The 20,679-nt window shown below is 49.6% G+C and overlaps 1 protein-coding gene across 1 annotated transcript; it reads left to right on the forward strand.

The window, feature by feature from the left end:
* On the forward strand, positions 1 to 4,618 carry En1 (engrailed homeobox 1; the record flags this gene model as incomplete). Its single annotated transcript, XM_005397707.1, has 2 exons — positions 1 to 601; positions 3,579 to 4,618. Coding segments are annotated over 2 exons (918 nt in total), but the record flags the coding sequence as incomplete, so codon positions are not given.
* Positions 4,619 to 20,679: the final 16,061 nt, after the last annotated feature.

Consider the following 20,679-nt stretch of genomic DNA (forward strand, 5'->3'; position numbering starts at 1 on the left):
CCGCCGCCGCCGCAGCATCTCGCGGCGCCTGCTCACCAGCCGCAGCCCGCGGCCCAGCTGCACCGCACCACCAACTTTTTCATCGACAACATCCTGAGGCCGGATTTCGGCTGCAAAAAGGAGCAGCCGCCGCCGCAGCTCCTGGTGGCGGCGGCGGCTGGAGGAGGCGCAGGAGGAGGAGGAGGCCGGGCCGAGCGTGACAGAGGCCAGACTGGCACAGGTAGAGACCCTGTCCACCCGCTGGGCACGCGGGCGCCTGGAGCCGGCCCGCTCCTGTGCGCCCCGGATGCGAACTGTGGCCCACCCGACGGCTCCCAGCCGGCCACCGCTGGCGCGGGCGCGTCCAAAGCCGGGAACCCGGCTGCAGCGGCGGCGGCGGCGGCGGCGGCAGCGTCTAAGCCCTCGGACAGCGGCGGCGGCAGTGGAGGCAGCGCGGGGAGCCCGGGAGCGCCGGGCGCCAAGTACCCGGAGCACGGCAACCCTGCCATCCTACTCATGGGCTCGGCCAACGGCGGGCCCGTGGTCAAAACTGACTCGCAGCAGCCCCTTGTGTGGCCCGCCTGGGTCTACTGCACTCGATACTCGGATCGCCCGTCCTCCGGTGAGTACCTAAGTAGGCTTCGCTATGCCTTCCCGCTTGGCAGAGGCCTTCAGAACTCCAACCCACCGCGCTGAGGAGAGCAAACCCAGCTTCAGTAGCTCGCATCTCTCATGCCTCCTTCCTCCTCCTCACTCCTGGTTTCAGCCACCACTGAAGGTGAACCCCACTTCTGCGAACCTGGTCTCTGCGGCCATCGCCGGGAAACACCTCCTGTCACCGGAGGCTGTAGTCTTAATCCTTCCGTTTTTGAACTCTCAGCCCTGAGGCTTTCTTTGTGTTTTACCTTTATTATTCTTAAGAAATGTATACAATTAGCCATTGAGTTTTCCTCCAGGGAAAGGGATGTTTAGAGCTGGTGCAAAGGTAGGCCTAGCGCTCAGGGTGTGAAACCACACCGGGCTGGTCCTGCAGAGGCAGGTATTCACCAGCGCAGGCTTTTGACAGAGAAATAATCTTTGTTTTGTGTTCTTGGAGACACGACCGTTATCGCCATATTTTCTGGGAGAGTTCTTGCATAGATAAGAGACAGACATGGAAACACATAGGAAGAGGGGAGCTGTTGAACGCTAGCCCCGTCTGCTAGCAGGGTAGCAAGACAGTCAGACCAGGTGAGTAGTATCCAGAGAAGGGCAGTTGCCAGTTAGATGAAGGTCCAGGGCCCTTAGCTCTTGAGCTGGCAGTCAGTGGGAGAGGAGAGAAAGCCGGTGGGGCCCAAAAGCAGAGTGAAGGACAGGAGACCCAGCTTCCTCTGTCGCTTCTCTCCTGTGTGGGACATATATTCCGGGCCTTGTGTTTTTCCTTCTTTGACTCCTTCTTTCTGCACATCTGCCAATTAGCAGATTTCTGCCAGGGCAGGCTAGTTTTTCTTGGCTTGCTTTCCACTCTTGTTCATGTGTCCCCTGCGCTTGGTGAACCCAAGGGCTGGCCTAATCTGCGACAGCCACTCTGCCCAGGGAGAGGAGCCTGAGGCCTGCTGGATGCATAGGCCTGTAGGGCCTGGCAGGTCAGTGGGGACAGTAGGGCTTTGGCCCAAGTTAGGGAGCCAGGCACAGTTAGCCACACACAGCTGCTTTCCTCTGGCTGGTCTCTGCTGTACTGCTGCCGACCAGGCTCAGATCGATGCGTACTATCAGCCCCCGCCATCTCGAGCTCCGTTATTGACACTTCGGGCTCCCTGAACCTCCGAAAAGCTGCTTTGATTGACTCGCCTGATGGATAGAGTGATTGAGCTGTCAGGCTGCAGGGCTCAGGCTGGCCAGGAGGCTACGATTTTATTACAAGTGCCCGTGCCTCTGTGCACAGATATACACACATGCACACACACACACACACACACACACACACACGCACACATACACACTAACATGCCCCAGATAAACACGTTGCAGTGGGGCCTTCCTGGGAATGGGCACATATCCTGGCCCATCTCTACTGCTCAGCTAATTACTAACCTAAAACCCAGATATGCTCTGTAGCCGGCCTTGTCTTTGTTCCTGGCCTCTCCTTCCTGTGGGCCAGGAGAGGCAGGATACCAGTTCTATTCCTGCATGCATAGGGCCCTGGTTGAGACCCTAGTCACTACAATCTATAAGGTGTGGACTTTGTCATAGGATAGCTGGTGACCCCAGGGCTTGGCCTGCCCCAAGAGCCTGCTGCCCAGCTTACTCCTCTAATGCTAGGTTTGAGGATGCCTATAAACATCCTTCTTTCCAGACAGTTTTAGAAAGTCTGGACAGGGACTTAACATAATAAACTCCCTTAACTAAGACGAGGCCCAGCATGTCCATGCCAAGGGACCTGGGCATAGAAGGACAGTTTTGGGTTTTCCAGACATAGACCAATGGGGGAGTTGCTTCCTCCCCTGATTTGCTTCTGGCCCATCTTCTCCAAGGCTGAATCCTATAACTGACTAGCATTTGAAGGAGACTTCACCTTCGTGGAGAACCTTCTTGTGGCTTTTTCCTGATACATGTTGGGGTCACAGCACTATCCCTGTGCCCCTGTTTTGCTCATGGATGGGAAAGGGGATGTAGTCACCTTTCAGATGTCATGGAGAGCAGAGAAAGCCAGTCGGGTTTGTGTCTGTTATTCAGAAGTTTCAATTCTGAAATTGCAGCACGTATGTTCAAGGTAGAAATAAGGGGGACCTGCCTGTGCAGCCGGTGGAGGAATGCGGAGGGCTCTTTTTCTTATTGACACCATCTAAGAGGTAAAGAGGAATATCCCAAAGGCGAGGCTCTTGGGGTAGGCCTGCAGCTGGGTAAGGGCCTGTTCTTCCGCAGGCTCTAGAAAGAGCTTCCTTTAGGCCAAAGAGAAAGAAGAGTAGGCAGAGAAAGCAGACACCAAATTCTTTGGAGCTGGGCAACCTTCTCAAAGCCTTTTCCCTGCCTCTTGTTTTTTAGGCTCAGTGGCTGCAAGCAGACAAGGTTTTATTGTAGATGCCCAGTTGAGGTAGCTTCTGGAGAAATAACATGTGTGTGTAGGGGGTTAGCTCTGCAGTGCACATACCCCTAGGGCCTGCCCTTCCAGCCCTAGTCCTTTTTATTGCAGAGCTATGAAGACAGCAGGCCTCTGACCCCCAACTCTGGGCTAGGCCAAATGGGGGCTCCAAGTTTCTCTCTACCTTGAATTCTCATCTTCCTGGGGAGAAGTGCGCTGCAATGTCTATCCCTGCCTCTCTTGTAGCGAATACAATAGAACAGCATAGTGTGGGGGGTGCACCTTCAATCCCGCCAGTTTTCCTCCGCTGCTACCCCCCCAGGTAACGAGGAGACCCCAGCGACCTGAGCTATGGAGGGGCTCTTTGGTCCAGGGCTTGGCTGGCAGGAGGGAGCCGGGGGCACAGCACGGCCTCCGTAATCTCCCCGGAAGCGGCCGTCTTGGCTGGGCTGGCCATTCTCACGGCTTCTTCTGCCCTCTCATCCCCTCCCCTCTGCCCTCCGTCCCCACCCCCACCCGGCCTTGTCCGCTGCTGCAGGTCCGCGCACCAGGAAGCTGAAGAAGAAAAAGAACGAGAAGGAGGACAAGCGGCCGCGGACTGCGTTCACGGCGGAGCAGCTGCAGAGACTCAAGGCGGAGTTCCAGGCTAACCGCTACATCACCGAGCAGCGGCGGCAGACCCTGGCCCAGGAGCTCAGCCTCAACGAGTCCCAGATCAAGATCTGGTTCCAGAACAAGCGCGCCAAGATCAAGAAAGCCACGGGCATTAAGAACGGCCTGGCGCTGCACCTCATGGCCCAGGGACTGTACAACCACTCTACGACCACGGTCCAGGACAAAGACGAGAGCGAGTAGCTGCGGCTGCCGGGGCGCCCTGCACCCCTCCCGGCGTCGCCGCCTGCGCCTCCTGCTGCGCCTGGAGGGAGGGAGCGAGCGGGAAGACAGACAGAGAAACAGCGATCCTCAGAATGGACAGGCACGTTTGAACGAAACAGTTTTGAAAAGGGAGAAAGACTCGGACAGGTGCTATCGAAAAATATGGTCTATTCTCTATTCACACTATAAGGGATGAAACTGCGAACTCCTTAAAGCTCTATCTAGCCAAACCGCTTACGACCTTGTATATATTTAATTTCAGGTAAGGAAAACAAATATGTGTAGCGATCTCTATTTGCTGGACATTTTTATTAATCTCCTTTATTATTATTGTTATAATTATTATAATTATTATAATTATTTTATCCCCCTCCCCCGCCTCGCTGCCCCCGGCCCAGTTTCGTTTTCGTTGCCTTTTTTCTTTTGAATGTTTTTGCTTCTCCGGTATGCCCCCCTCCACGCTGGCCCTCGTTTCTCTGGGACTTTTCTTTGTGTGCGTGAGTGCGTTTCCTCGCGTGTCTGCCCCTCGCCTCTCCCCCACCTCCCAGAACCCATCTATCCGTCTGTCTGTCCTGCCCCCCTTTCGTTTTCCCGAAACTCGTTGAGAAATACGACCCCACAGACTGCGAGACTGAACCGCCGCTACAAGCCAAAGATTTTATTATGTTCAGAAACCTGTAGTCTGAAATAAAGTGTACACTGTGCTCACTAGCCGCTGGCCGTCCTCCTCCTTGCGGGCTCGGGAAGGGCATGGGCCCGGGCACGCAGGCCGTCTGGCCGCCCGCACTCAAGGCACAGGGCTCCAGCGTCTCAGCCAGGCCTTTCGGCACAGCGACTGCGGGGGGCAAAGGAGGAGTTCCGCGGCAGGGTGGCTCAGATTCGGGTTTGGCTCGGGACTGGACTGTCTGGCGAAAAGCACCTGGTCCCCGATTGTGCTCAAGGGAAACCAGAGGCCGAAAAGCCCAGTCCTGACTTCGGAAACTGTAGGGGCTGCCGGGCTGCTCCCTGCACCGTGCCAGGCCCAGGCCAGCTTCGACATCCATCTGTTCAACCTGCGCCTGGTGCCTGCCTGCGCCTTTCCTTTTCCTTTCTACTTCCTTTTTTCTTACTTTCTTTCTTTTTTTTGGGGTGCAAGATTTGCTAGAGCTTTTTCTTCTCCAAATGCACAAGGGCCTTCTCAGGACTGACAGAGATGGGGGGGGGGAAGTGCTACACATAAGGGTGAGAGCCTTCTTGGGATCTCTGCATCCTGAACTTAACAGGTTCTTCGTTTGGGGAGTGATGCTGCTGGCAGGCGGTGGGTCTGGAGTGGGACACCGAGCCTTGCTGGGCTTAGCCCTGCGTAAAGCCAGGGGAGAAGAAGCTGGAATACTAGGCGAGCGGTATAGGGTGGCTGCTGCTTGGTCTTGCTCTGGGCCTGGGTAACCCGGGAGGTGGGTTTAGGCCTGCCTCTTTCTAAACTGAGCCCTCAACATCCCAACAAATCCTGGCTTTCTGCCTCACTGAGGAAGGTGCACATGCAACTGCCTATGACTAGCAGCACACCTGGACATCCAGAGGGAAACGTTTGGATTCTTCCTGTTGACGCAGAGGCCAGATCTTCTAGACCAGGCACTGTGTCCCCCAACATTCAAGAATTAGGAGGAAGAAACAAGGTCTCTGCTAGGAGGTATTATTTTTTCCCCTTTGTCCAGTTTTTAAATTATATATGCATTCTGTTCCTCTCTGTTTTCTGTCTTGTACAGTAGGTATGCATGTACCTGCATGCATGTAATGTGGCTAGACAGGTAGATGTCCACACACACATGTGATAGTGTGCAGATATTGATGCATTTAAGTTCCTACTGGTTTTGTGTGTATTCCTATGTGTGCATATTGTACAAGTGGGTGTCGATGTTTCTGTGGTTAGATCCATAAATGGATGCTTGTGAGTTTACAGTGTGTGTTATACACTCGTGTTTGCACACTGGAATGTTTGCAGGTGTGTTTCCGGGGGCTCGTGCATGCATGGGAATACTTGATCTGTGCACCTTTCTTGTTTGTTTGTTTTCTTTTTTTTTTGTCTTTTTGAGACAGGGTCTCGCTATGCAGTTCAGGCTGGCCTTGAGCTTACTTTGCAGCCCAGGCTGGTCTTGAATTCGCAACAATCCTCCTGCCTCAGCCTCCCGAGTGCTGGGATTACAGATGTGCGCCACCACACCCGGCTTTGTGCACCTTTCTTAGGTTTCTTTTCAGTTGTTTTTGTGAGAAATGAGGATGGTTACTTATTCTCCGTGGTTTAGCCCAATGACCTACTCACTCCTGGCCAGGAAAATGACAGTGCCAGCCCCCAAATCCAAGCCCCTTCAAGTCTTTGCACAAGGGCTTGAAAACTTGGGGTTGGGTGGCCTGGAATGGAGTTAAAGGGTACATTTGGTATTGCTGTGGGTCCCCAACTCTATTGCACTAATCTCCTTTCTTCTACCCCACCATTGTTTGCTTGAGTAATGCTTGCACAACCCACCTGTGAGTTAGATGAAATGATACACGGGCCTTGAAGCTGGCTGGAAAGCATGCTTTGCTCTCCTTTGGGAGTGGAACTACGAACCTTTAAGCCCCCGCATTCCTTCAGTAGAGAGTGTGGGTATTGAGGCTCAGGGTACCTGTCCTCTTATCTGCTGCTCAGAACTTCTATAAGAGTCCTGGCCTTCTCAAAACACATCCAGATATGAGGTGGGGTGTTTAGCCTCACAGAAACTTTACCATTCTGAGAGCCTAGCCACTGGGCTACCCTTCCTCCTCCCTTTCCCACTGTGGCTCCGTGGGATAGTTAGGGTGGCTAAGCTCCCCAAGACCACCAGATTCAGGACTAAACACAGGCAACGTGAGCAGCAGTTTTAGGAATAGTACCATTCCTTAAGGCTCCTCTCCATTTCTTTCTAGAGCGCAAAGCCAGCAGGTGAGGAGGGGCAAAGTGATGTTATCAAAGTGTAGACACTGAATGTTAAATAATTTGATTCTTTGCTCATTATCTGCATTTATGTTTTAATCACTATGGGCATTTTCTTCATTGTTCAGCAAAGGAAACTGAAACTCCGAGACCTTAAACATTTTGTCCCTGTCTCCTCCATGCTTGTGTATCTGTAGGGCACATACACAAGAGTCTGCCCAGGGCCCTGAAGTCACCCCCAGAATGACTTTCCTATCTTCTATTGCTCCCCTTTTCACACATTCATTCTTCCTGATTGGGCAGGAAGGAGGGGAAGAGGACCCTGGTGAGACTTTTTCTTGCATACCCCCTTCTTTTTTTGAAAAAACTGAAAGTAATAATGATCATAAACAGGCATTGATTTCTCTGATTTATGGGGCTGGCTTAGTGAGCTGCCTGAGTATTAAAGTCTGGGGCTACATGGAGATAAATACTTGAACACTCCATCACAACTTCCTCATTTTCTGCCTTTCCCTTTTTTCCCCCTTAAAGATTGGATTGAACCATAAACTTAAATCTTCTTCAGCCTAGAAGGAAATACGTGCTAGCCAAGTCTAAACAATATTGATCTTTGGCTCATTCTAAGGGCAAAGGTCTCTGTTTTCTTCCTGGAAAACTCCTTTTCCTTGGTGGAGGGTGCTGCATGTGGACGGGGCTAGAGGAAGGAGAAAGTACTGTAGAAAGAGGATATTGTAATATTTGGGTGTATGCTTATGAGTTCAGAGAGCATGCTGTGTATGGGTGTTTGTTTAGAGGCTGTGTTGATGTATTTATTGAGGCTTGGGAGGTGGAAGTGTGTGCTTTGAGCACAGAGACCTCGACCGAAAGTGACTGTTTAGTGTTTGTGGCTGTGTGTATGTGTGCCCAGATCAGAGAGGCCCCTTACACGGGACGCTGCAGAGTGGCTCCTCTGCCCATTCCTTGGACCCACACTCCCACCTCCCACCTGTGGCAGGGCTTCCAGAGATGAAACCATCTGGGAGGCCACAGTGCCTCCATCCCTCCACCACTGTCCTCAAGGAAAAAAAAAGGCCAACAAGGTGAGCTGGAGGGGCAAGGGTGAGCTTCTGCTGACTCCCAGAGGCACTGCAAGCCAAGGCCAGGGCTAAAGAGCGCCTGGCCAGACTCTTCTGGATGCAGGTGTTTGCTGTGTTTTCTCCAGAGTGGCCATCACTTTCTCCGTTGGTCAGCACAGCTTTTCCATTGTGTGTTTGAGAAAAGCCCTTCCTCTGGCTACATAGGTAACTTAATTCTTGTTCCTCTTCTGCTATGCACTTGGGAAGGAGGCTAAAGGCAAGGAAACCATCCATCCAGTGGTCCTCCCCTGGCTTTGCCTTATAGTCCAGGTCTATTTAAGCTGGACATCACAGTGAATCCAAACTGAAGACTATCCTCCCCACCTAGGGGAGGTGGTACAGTAGTGCTCCATTCATCCTCCGTCTTCGCTAGACCAGAGAACTCTCTGAACTCCCTCCTATTCTGAACTCAGAGAAGGTTGGCCTTGCATGGGGACTTGGGAAACAGAATAGCTAGACCTCTATTGATTCTCACCATGCCCTTCCTAAATGTGTTGATCAGTCTTCCAGTGTACTCCTGGTGTTGGGGTTGTCCTGGGAAACTTTTGAATAAAAAGGTTTTATTTTACAGGCAAGGGGGTGAAGATGGGGGAATCCAGAGAGGAAAAGGGTCTCACTCAAAAAGTGCATGGCAAATGAGAGGCAAAGCCCTCTTGTCACTCCAAGCCTCAGTGAATCATCAAGTGGGTAGTTGAAGTGCACATGCAGGTACAACAGACACGTAAAAGCATCCACACGAGCATGAACACACCCATGTGTATATGTGTATGCACAGGGAAAATGTGCATATCTACAAATATAAGTGGGCTGATGACAGAGTTGTGTTCACGGCAAGCACAGGCACATTGCTGGGATAGAAAGTTCTGGCACATATACACTGGCAGGAAATTCAAATATGTGCCTATATGCCCCAGCTAGTAGGCTTCATTCCAGCTAGGGTAGGGGACAGGACATCTTTTCCAGAGCTGCGGACAGATCTGCTTGTCTATCCCTTTCCAAGGAGGCCCCCAGAGAGAACTAGGGCTGAGGTTGTGGGTTGGTTGGGGGAAGGGACGTGTGTGTGTGTGTGTGTGTGTGTGTGTGACTAGATTCAAGGCAGACAGAGAGAGGAGAGGCACTCTTTTCCTTTCCCCAGGGACAGCTGAGTCTGGACAAATTGGTGGGCACAAATCACAGCTATGAGCCTCTCCCTCAAGCACTGCACACATCCGTCACCAGTTCTACCTCCTGGGCAGAGCAGGCCCAGGGAAGGTGGAAGCAAACTTCCTAAACAGTTCTCAGACAGCTTGGTAAGTCGTGGCCCACTGCAGCATACTCCTCGAGCTTCTGCATCCAGCCTTTCCCGGCTGGAGTGCCGCTGTGGAAGTAGAGAGGGCCCCTCCACTCCAGAATTCTTCCCACATGCACGGAGTAGGTTGCTTTGAGGACATTTAGGAAGGTTTCAGGCTTGGGAACAGAAGCACTCTGGGTATGAGTGAGTCTTCAGGAAAGCAGAGATTTACCTACTACAGATGCACAGCACACACATCTTACCCTGAAGAGAGAATTTCTATCAACAGCTCTGACGATTCTACGCTGGCAGCGGGGATGGGGTGTGGGGTTGGCAGGGGAAGTGGTGGGGGTGGCGAGGGCAGGGGTGGGGTGGGGGTTGGGGGTATGCTGATTGTGGGGGATGGGTGTAAAGGAGGAGGTGGACACAAGACTCCCTCTCTTAGTTCGCCTGGGGGATAGGTAGGGTATAAACATGGCACATTTTAGGGGCTACCAGTCACCAGCAGATTCCTCCCTGCTCCTGCCACCATGCAGGTACAGGGATGGCGGACAACGTCTAGGGTGCTGTCACTCTCCCAGCCTCAAGATCTGGACTGCAGCAATTCCAGCGTAGGGCTGAGGGAGCCCCCTGTGGGTGAGACAGGGCTCTAAGGACTCCGAGACTCAGGAAGAGTTCAGATTGAGTGCGCTTGAGCTCTGGCAAAGAGCAACTAGTTTCTGCAGGAGGACCCTCCATTCTGCGCTCTGAGAGAGCCAACAGCAGGAAACCTGACTATTAAATCTTGCCTCTGGTTAGAGGCGTCTTCCGCCCAGGAGAAATGGCCGTTATAGTTTCAAGTTCTTCCAGCCGAAGACAATGTAGATGCTGAAGAAAACAAAAGCAGTCCCAGTCCCTACCTCACCAGGACTCTTTTCTGCATCCTTCACCTTCAGATACAGGATTTGTCATTTGTTTGGCAGAGTGCAGTCAATTAGGAGATGATGCTCCAGATATTTCAAATGAATCATAATGCAATCACGACTTACTGAGGGCCAACCGCTCACATCGCTAGTGATTTGACATAATTACCTCTGTTCAACTACACATTTCTTTGAGTTGGATATCATGGTACCCATTGTACAGATAAGAAAAGTGAGGCTTGTGGTCGTCTTGACCCCAACATCACACTTTGAGGTCACACAAAACTGCGCTCAAGTTTACACTGTAATTGTTGCACATCATAAATACAAGAATGGTTAGCATTTGAACCATGCAGTATTAAATTCGCCCCATATGTTGACTTTGCCACTTGGCAAGAGGCAGCACTGACCTACGTGAAGGGCTTTTATTCTTTCCCGTATTCTTAATTAGGAGCAGTCCACAGTGCCTCTTGAAACCCCTTCCCTCTCAGGTTAGTAAGTAAGGGCCAAATTCCTGCTCCTCACGCACCCAGTCCACACTTCCCACTCAGGTCTCAGGTCGCGTTTCCAGGGTCGCCCATCTTCTCTATTAAGATCAGCCTCTCTCCCTACCCTCAGCACTTTCCATCCTCACACCTTCCTCTCACACCTCAGCCCAGGCTGGCTACCCGAAGCAGTCTGCCACACTGGGGAACCCCGTCCTTAGACCTCGCTCCAACCGGGCAGAAGCTGCCCAAGCCACGCGCGGAGGGCGTTTCGCAATGCACTTCCGGTCCGCGCAGCCCAGGCCACAGGCTTGATTGTCCTGGACGCCCCACGCTCCAGTGAGGGCTAGAGATGGGGCGCTCCGTTGCAAGCTTGAGGCCTCTGAGGGTCCTGCCCCCCAAGCTCCAGATCTGCTCGCCCAGCGCGGGGCACGGGCCCTGCCCTTGCGCTAGCAGGGACGCAGGCGGCAAGGCCACCGCGCCACCGCCCAGCGCCGGCTCCGGAACGGCGAGGAACCGCGCTCGGGTCCCACTCCTCCCGCTTCTCCCGGGCGACAGTTTTTTTGTTTTGTTTTGCTTTTTTATATAACACTTTCGATTTGGGTCTACACAGGGGTCTCTGTCCTTTTCCCTCTGGGACTTTTTCTGTGGGCTCTCGGGTCTCTCAACCCTCCTCGTCCTCAGCGCTGATTTCCATTTTTGCTTCCTAGGCCGCCCTCCTGCGGCCAGGTCTTCGGGCCCCCGCCTGCGCTCGGCCACCGCTGCGCTGGGTCCCCGGGCGTCCCTTCGGTTCGCGGTTTTCCCTCGCCAGTGGTCGCGGGCCCTGCTCCCGAGCCTGCTCCGCGCGCTGCCTCCCGCCGCTTCTCCGCGGGAGGTCTGGACGCTCTGACCTTCCGCTCCCCTCCCCGACTGACACGTGGGGATCAGCGCTGACCTTGGGGGCAGATATGCTGACCCCCACTCCTTGGGCTCGGCGGCTTCCTAGCGGGGGCCGATGGGCGCGGTGTGGGGCAGCGCCCTTCCTCTGCTAATGAGTCCCCTTGCTATCTCAGCAGCGCAAACTGGACCTGTGAGCGCGCAGGCCTGGGGTCAAACCAGGAAGGGGGAGGGGTGGACCCCAGGACTGCCGACACTAGATTCCTTGTTGCTCCAACTTGTACCGAAAGGTGGGAGGAGGCGCACGCTCGCCCACACCACCGGCAGCCGAACCCCTCTGCCCTGCTGGCCTTGGCTCTCCCGGCTTCCGAGGACGAGGACGCGGGAGCCAGCCTCTCGGGGCCTGGCTGGGGAAGACCAGGCTCTGGAAGGACCAGGCCCTGTCAGCTGAACTTTTCAGGACTAGGTGAGCGCCTTCCGAAATTCTCACTGCGAGTCCTTTTTCGAGGGGGCGAGAGAATGTTGCAGAGAAGCCCTGCCTTCTGCTGCCTCCTCCCCCAATAAAACGACCACTTTCGGGGCTAGAGTTTTGCCCTTCTATCCCCTCTTTTCCTGGAGGTATTTGGCCAATTCGAAATGGGCTCCGCGGGAGCCCATATCCACGGTTTGCTGAGAATTTCCTTAAAACCAGTGGAACCAACTTGCCCTCGCTCTTCACCCTTCCCTGGGCGGTGCCCCACCAGGTCCCTAGAGCTTCCAGAAGGGCTCGCGCTGCAAGCACAGCGGGCGGCTAGAGGCCCCGGCCTGCCGGGACGAGTGCTTCCATGCCTTTCCTCGATTTCTCTAGCACAGGCCCTGCAGATTGAGCTCTGGTCTTCACTCTTGGCCTCCAGACTTTTGGTCCCTGGAAGCACCATCTTTTCAGCAGGCAAAAGGGGACCAGAGATGAAAGGAGGTTGGCTGAATCCATTTCCACACTCACTGGGCTTCCAGTTTGTTTTGCAAATCCCCTCAAAGATGGTTTGAAGTGAGCAGTGCAGTGTTTGTCAGTTTGGAGAGTGGTATGGATTTGAGGGACCCACCTGGCTGGCTGTCTTATGAATGTGGTGGGAAGGGGGGCGGGGAAGAATGAACCCATGTGGCCTCTGCCGGGCTAGATTTAGCCAAATTGGGCTAAAGTCCCTTTCAACGATGAACTGATCTTGGACTTACCATCAGAGCAGGCCCAGAGGATAGGGAAGAGAGGCACAAAAGAACACTGTGTGCCCCCCGTGTAGTTTGTCCCTAAACAGAACCAGTCACCTGGGGAGAGAAACCGGAGATGGTCCTGGCCCGCAGAGGCACTGAGGTTCCCGCGTGCAGTGAGGGCCTCCACTCCTTGTAGAAGCCGCTGCTTCCCCTAGTCCTGGCCTTGGCGAGGCTGGGCCTCTCCCAAGCCAACTGCGTGTCTCCGACCTTTCCAGCCCTAGATTCGCCTAACTCTTCAGCTCCACCCAGAGAGAATTATCAGAATCCCTTGCCCCTCCCTGACCCCTAAGAGAGCTGTCTGGCATTTGACTTTGGCCACCAAAACAGCAAGTCTACTGGGCCCACCCTCTGAGGGCACTCTTGGCCCTCCAGCTTCTGGGGTGGGGTAAGGACCTTTTCTTCCCTAAAGACCCTCTAACTCCAGTGTTGATGATCATTACTTTAAATTAAAAGTCTCCTTTTCCCTTTCTGTCTAAGCCTCAACTTAGTTTCAGAGAATGAAGCGTGAAAGCTCTTTTATGGAGATTACGGATGCTTCATTTATTCCCGCAAATGGCAAACACAGCCCGGGAAAGACCGAGCGAACGAGCTCCTTGTCTCGGATCCTTAGCCGTCTCCGTGTTCACAAGCTCACTTGGCTGTGAGTCGCATCGGGGAAAGCCTAGCGCTGGGCTTCCCAGGGGAAGGGGATCACATTTGCTGGGGCTGAGATCGCACCGCACTGGGTAACAGAGTGTGTAGCTGCATGCAGACTTCCCAACCAGAGAACAGAGGGATTCGGGACCAAGGAAGGTGAGGGGGAGGGTCCAGCGTTAGCTCCGAGGATCCTTGAGGTGTACTGTTTGTGTGAGTGGAACATCTTAGTTCTTCTCACTCCAAACCCACCCTATTCACGGTGGAAGCCGGTAAGGTTTGGGCTGCACTCTGGGGAGCCAGGAGATCCAAGTAGCACCTCCAGACTTTGTTCAGGGTCCCCTTCCAGCCCTACACCAGACTTCTGCATGCTTGGCCAGGAGGCTGTGTCCACTGAGAGACTATTTTACCTTTGTATGTCTTTCCAAAATAAAGCTCAGGTACACTTAGGCCACGTCCAGGGGTAACCCCCCCTCCCCCCGCCCGCCAAAGGGCAGTATGATTTGGAAATGGATGCAGAGCCCCTGAACCTTTGCCATAGAAAACTCACCCTGTGACCTGGTGGCTGTCTCCTGGACAATCTAGAGTGCTTTGAGCATTTCACGAGGGGCAGTCAGAAGTGATATGGCCTCAAAAAGCAACAGAGGGTTTTTATTATTTTGAGACACAGCAGAAGAGTCTGAAGAAGAGAGAAGAAGCTTCCATCGGAGAATTTCCTGACTTCAGCCTTAAATTCCTTTGTGACACTGTGTTATTAACTCCAATGCAGTGGTATCTCCACATTCCAGCCATCCTACTCTGGAAGCCTGTGTAACACAAAAGATATTATGTGTGTGGGGGGAAGATAACCAGGAGGGGCCACCAGCCCTCCTTCTTGTCACCTCACCCGACTCAGAGATTGCAGGGACCTGGAAGCACTGCTTTTGCTTTAAAGGGGTTGCTGGCTTATCCTAAGCAGACATCTTGGCAATTGAGTATGCGTGTTAGGGGGTGGGGTAGACATGACCAGGTTGAAAAGGATGCAGGTGACAAGCTGGTGACTTTGTCTATAGCTTGCAAGGAAGTTGGGCCCATCCAATTGCCCTTGATACCCTTAATGGATAATAATGGTTTTACCACGAAGATCCTCAATGGTTAAGAGGGGTAGTCTGAAGTGTTTTTGAGAACAAGATGTCCCCATAGAGCCTGGGGAGGTCTCACTGGTTCTGTGAGGGAAGGTGAGGGTGGCTACCAAGTACGTTTGTGAGTTGCAATGCAAAGTACACGTGAACCTTTAGCACTAACCTGGGAAGAGAGGGTGCTGTCCCCAACAGTTGCCCGTTTTCACCAGTTAGTCATTTAGATGTAAAAAGAAAATATCAAATGCTTTCCTGCCCATTTTTGATTAATGGCCTGTGAAATTAAATGAGGAGGGGGCTAAAGAGAGTTGGGTGTTTAGAAGAACTCAGCCCTCCTTTCATATTTAGAAGGCAATCCACACTCTTCTACTGAATCCTGGAGGTAGGGATTAGTCAGTTAAAAACCAAACAAAAACTATTCCTTAATGGACAGAGGTTGGGTTTTAATGATTATAAACATCCCAAGGAAAATTCATCAGTTGCTCCATCAGCCTGTCCTAATCTAAGTGTCTGTTAATACCGGGGCAGGCACCAGTGGAGTGGATACCTATTGTGATGGTTGGCAGTGTGGTGTAGTGCAGTCCAGGTCCTCAGGGAGCCAAATGGGTTTCTGAAGGCTGTGCCCAGGTGTTTGGAATGCTGCAAACACAGTAGGAACCTGTCTCCTCCACAATGTCAGGGCCAGTTCCTGTGGGCCCCTTTTCCCTAGTAAAACTACTTTGAGCTTACTGTTTATGAAGTAGGAAACAAAATTGAGTTTAGGCACACCTCCCTTAGTTTATGTCAGATGCTGCATATAGGTTGCTTACACAGCAGAATGAAACCACAATATATGGAATTTGGAGGTTACATTTACTTTTGCTTGATACTTCCCTCCTCTACCTCTGTCTGTTTGCAGGTATTTTTGACACATGTGGCTGTATTTTTCACTTTTTTTTTTTTTTTTTGGTTTTTCTCCGGTACTGGGAACCGAACTCACGACCTTGCGCTTGCCAGGCAGACTCTTTGCAGCTGAGCTAAATCCCCTGCGTGGCTGTATTTTTGATGGATGTATTTTCTGAAAAATGTAGTTGTAAGGAGCAGTCCCAGGTAGTTTTCAAGAACAACGGCCTTAGGTTTGGAAGAGGGCTTTAAAACATGGGCTACGGAGTGACTTATTGTATTCTGGGTGTCATCTAAAGTGGTTAAAGCCAGAGGGGTATTGCTAAAATGGCTCCTGGGTCTATTTTTTGGGTTACATTCTTCAGAGTTATTATTAAGGAAAATACCTTTTTTTAAAAAAAATCATAAGCATCACATTTCTGTATGGGCAAAACTTAGGCAGAAATTTGAAACATTCTACTGGGGCCATTTTATGTTTAATTGCGTGCGGTAAATTCGCCATTGCAGGCCTAGTCCTTGAAGTTTACATTCTTGAAATTCTAGGCCTCTTTCTGGGGTTCTTTTATGCACAGTCTATATATGTAGAGCAGTTTCTGTAAAAATAACATAGTTAAATAGAACTTGGTTGAAGTAAAAGGAAAAAAAACCAGCGTGTGGTCATTTAAACTGATTTAAACTGCTGCTCCTCACCTTTCAACCACAGGAAAGAGTAGGCTTCTGGCCAGTCTTTAGACAAAGTGTACCATGTGCCTCCAAAAGTTTGATAGGGTATAGGTAGGAGACAGATGGGGGACTAACACCATCAGAATTCCTTTTTAAAATAGAGTGAGTTTACCCCCGATGAACACCTTCCTAAAATCTGAGGGTACAGAGAACTCAGAGGTACCTGTGAACTGAAAGATGACTCCTTCTTGGTGGTGTTCAGGTAAGTGAATCAAATACTAGGCCCTTGGTGCGTGTGTGTGTGTGTGTGTTTAAGAAGTTATGATACTTAGAGGCTGAATTAAAATTACTTCCGCCTAAATTAGGAAAGTCCCTTTCTTTTTTTTTTTTTTTTTGGTGTTTTCTCCGGTACCGGGAACTGAACTCACGACCTTGCGCTTGCCAGGCAGGCGCTTTTGCTGCTGAGCTAAATCCCCAGCCCCCCTTTCTTCTTTTCTACAGTTAAAAGCTATATAAGAGAAGGCTCCTTGAACTTTTCCTTGGCATCCCTAGCCAGAGCTGTCAGCTTCCTTGTGGGGCTAGGACCGTAATGGAGGTGGAAAACCAGCCATCAAATGGAGCAGGTCCCAGAACCACCCAGGATCAAGTAAAAAACAATACAAAACAACAACAATAAAAAACCCTGTTGGATTATCTGACCCAATACCCTTGGCACCAGGACAGACAAGAATCATCCCAATCCCTTGCACAGCTTTTCTAAACTTACCCAGAGTCGCATCTCTGACATTCATAGTGGGAGCGGCCTGAGTGAAAATGGAAGCCTATGGCACTTTTTGACCATCCAGGCTGTTATTTATTTAATTTCCCATGTGGGAGGAGTGATGGGAAGTAAAGAGAAAAGAATTTCTGGGAACCTTTATTGGTAGACATAAGGCTGATCTTTTTTTTAAGAACTGGAGTTTGCTGTTTAATAAATAAAACTCCCAAATGTCAATCTTGAAAATGTGACTTTTATTTGAGTGGATAAAAGATTCATGAAGATTTGCATCATAGGATGTGCTGGGTGCAGCTTCATTCTGTTTCTGGATTCCTGTTTGGAAAGAGGCAATCTCTTCCCTCCAGGATCTCAGGGTTCCAGCCAGCCAAGCCTTGAAGGCAGGCCTTAGCCTTATAGGCCTTCATGAACAGGAGGAGAGATCTAAGCTCATAGGCTGAAGGTCATTCTTCTCTGGTCTTCAAAGTACCCGTCTGTACCCCTCTGTTGACTTCATGACTTCATGGGGAAAGCAGCAGAAAAGTGCACTTGAGGTTTGGGTGCTTAGATTGGACTGTTTTTCTTCCATTACCTTGTGCATCTGAGTGGTGGGAAGAGAATCATGTCTGGGCGCAATTGTCAGTTCTGCCAGGAAAGTTATGGCTGGCTCTAAAAGAAGACTGCCTCTCTCCCTTTGTCCTAGGTTGGGAAGGCCTCCTGGTCAATAAATACATATTAATCATGTGAAGGGATTCACATGCAAATGAAGGGCGCCACTGGCAAGCCCTGGATGGCAGAGGGGAGCCCTGCCGCAGCTGTGGTCCTGCGTGGAGAAGCCGAGGCTGAGCCAGGCTCTTTCCTGGGAGTTTTCTAGGGGGCTAAGCACCTTTTCCCAATAAATACGTGAAAGAGTTAATTGGACTGGAGATGGCTTCAGTAGCTTTTTCTTGCCTGCTTCTTAATCTGCCAGAGGTTTTTTCTTTTTTTTTTTTTAATTTAAGTCTGGCAGTAGGCAGACCACCCTTTGGATCGCTGTGTCTCTCGGCCCAACTGGAAGTCTCCAAAGGTACTTTGTTCTTGTGATCAAAGAAAAGTTGAACCAACCAGAGAAACTGATAAAAGCACAGGTGAATTTTGGGAGGAATGCTTGACATTGCAGGAATAATTATTAGCTGCCATTGTGAATTAGGTGCTTATAAAATAGCATATTGTATATTGTTGTGGCTTTCTTTCCAGTGCAAAGACACTATAGAATAATGTTGGCATAGGCAGGACTAAGCTTCGATTTAGATTTTTCTATGTGTGTGACACCTGTGGGTAGGTATATTTTGTAGCAGTGATTTTTAGGATACATGTGACCACTGAAAAATTTGATTTTGGTTTTAAGATATATATATATATATAAAACATAAATATATAATATATAATATATATTATATACATATACTATTATGTTGCAAAAATAAAACAAAATGTATTATAATGCACACCCAGCAAATCTTTGGAAAGAATATAGTTGATTTTTCTATTATGAGTTACTAGACTGTAAGACAATTAAAAAAAAAAATTTATACTGGGAATCGAACTCAGAACTTTGTGCTTGCCAGGCAGGTGCTTCTGACACTGAACTATATCCTCGGCTATAAGAACATATTTTAACCCTGTTGATAGATTAAGAAAATTATGCTGGAATAGAAGTTAAGAACATTGCTTTTCAATGGATGATATAGCTTTGATTTTCCTTTAAGGGTGAGGGATATTTAGGAGATGGATAACAGGGCTTTTCATGAATTATGCTCTGAGTTTTGTCTGTGGGCCCCTGACATCTGGAAGGCATGCATTCAATAACCTTGGAATTGGATCATAAGTCATCTGCTTTAGTGATATACCTGCTCATGCCATAGACGTCAAAACGAGCCCTAGTTTAGTAAAGACTATGGGTATCTGGGTGTTCTTGCAGGCCAGGCCCTGGGAACTGTGTTGGGGATGAGTATGTCTGGCCCTCGTTGCTATCTTTCTTGTGTTCTACGTCTAATCTTATCTAATATTCTGCAACTGAATATTAGATCCCACTATAAAAACCAGGGGCAAAAAAATGGTAACGTAAGTATAAGTAATCTTCCTCTCCTGGTATGAAGCACTATGATATCTTGTGAGTTGAATGTATGTGAGATGACTTGGAGATCCAGGCTTGTCTGTGTTTTTGGGCTATATTAGTGATGACCACGATATTGGCTTGATAAAGCACTAGGGTTTTCCTTTTAAATAAATTCATGATAATGTGTGTGTGTACGTGTGTGTTTTGATAGGGGCCTGTTCACGCCAAAAACCATACCCCGTTCAAAATCAGATACAAATTCTTGCTGTAGATGTATGATGTTTAGTGTATTTTGCTAAAATTTGTCTAGATTCTATATGAATTAAGTAATACCCAGAATTCAAACGTAACAAATGTATTGTCTATTGAATTACTAGGTGCATGTGTTTGTACGTGTGCATAAGGGAGAAAGTAGCTACTGCTAGAGATAAATTATTTAACATGATTTTCCTGTATTGTGGAGAGGCAGGCTGAGCCTCATTTTTGGGATTATGATTTGTATTATGAAATGCTTATCAAATGTTTTCCAAAGATTAGTTTAATTTTAATTAAATAAACCTTTCTCAAGAGAAGGCTCCCAACTATTCCTTGTACCCAGAGGCTAACGTACTTGTTGTTTTTAATTATTTTCTGCTGTTACCCAAACTGCTTTGGGTACTCCTGCCCAATTAAATCAAAGGCGCAGGTTCCTTATACACAATATGTTTAATATTTAATTTTAATTAAATTAATTAAATTGTTTATTTAATTTTATGTGCATTATTGTGCATAGAATAATGCAAAATTCATGATAGGGAGAATTGGGGTGGGGAGGTGAATCAGAGAGCTTCCAAACAAGCTAATTACAGACCTTCAAGGAAATTTCCCTTTCATTTCCAGGGAAAACATCCTAACATCAGGCAAAAGTTAAACCTGAACTTTCTCTCGCAGTGTCTTGCGGCCGTAGCTGCTGCGGAGTTGGATTTGTTGGCCTCTTTCATCCTCTAGAGCTTGCCTTGCAATTTGCAGATGTGGCAGCTGCTCAGCAGAAGGAAGGGTATGTGCAAGTATGTACATGCTGTTGTCACAGCTCATGCTCAAGTGACATTTTCTACTTTGCTGAGCACGGAGCTACCAGCACAGCCTTCCTGGGAAAGGACGATTTTCTACCCAAAGACCTTGGCGAAACTTTTCATAACATCTTGCCACTCACAAATGGCATATCTTAGTGGCTTTGAGCTGCTTAGTCAATGCCAGCACTCAAAAAAACTTGGAGATATATGCTGAAGCTCACCTTTTGATATCATACCAGCAGCTCCTTTTAAGGAGGAGGTCCCTTGGCCTGGCTCAGTTTCTCTCCCGTTTGTGTCTCTGGGACAGCTTTCCAGGGGTGATTTCAATTACAGTTGCTCATATTTATACCGTGTCTCACTATAGTCAGTGCTTAATTCCCAGGAAATCTGTTTTAACAGAAATAGGAGACACACACACATATACACATACACAAGCACAAATTGTTTTAAAAAGTAAAAAAGCCTTTGGTGTACCTAGCTTGCTTTATCACTACTTGTATCTTAGTAGTCTCCAAAACACTGAGCACTTTAGTCCAAAGTTTTGAGGTGCCTGAGTTGAAGGAACCCACTGAATTTTGAGGCATTTTATTATCTCTCCTCTCTTTTTTCTTGACTTAAAATAATGACATTTTTCCCAACATGGTCTGGCACTTGAGATATCTGAACCAAATTTTCCAAACTTGATCTCATGAAGCAGTGTGTTCACTAAACTTCATTTCAGGGTTTCTCTCATCTGGG

This window comes from Chinchilla lanigera, unplaced genomic scaffold (assembly GCF_000276665.1).
Source record: "Chinchilla lanigera isolate Chin_1 unplaced genomic scaffold, ChiLan1.0 scaffold00058, whole genome shotgun sequence".
NCBI lineage: Eukaryota > Metazoa > Chordata > Mammalia > Rodentia > Chinchillidae > Chinchilla > Chinchilla lanigera.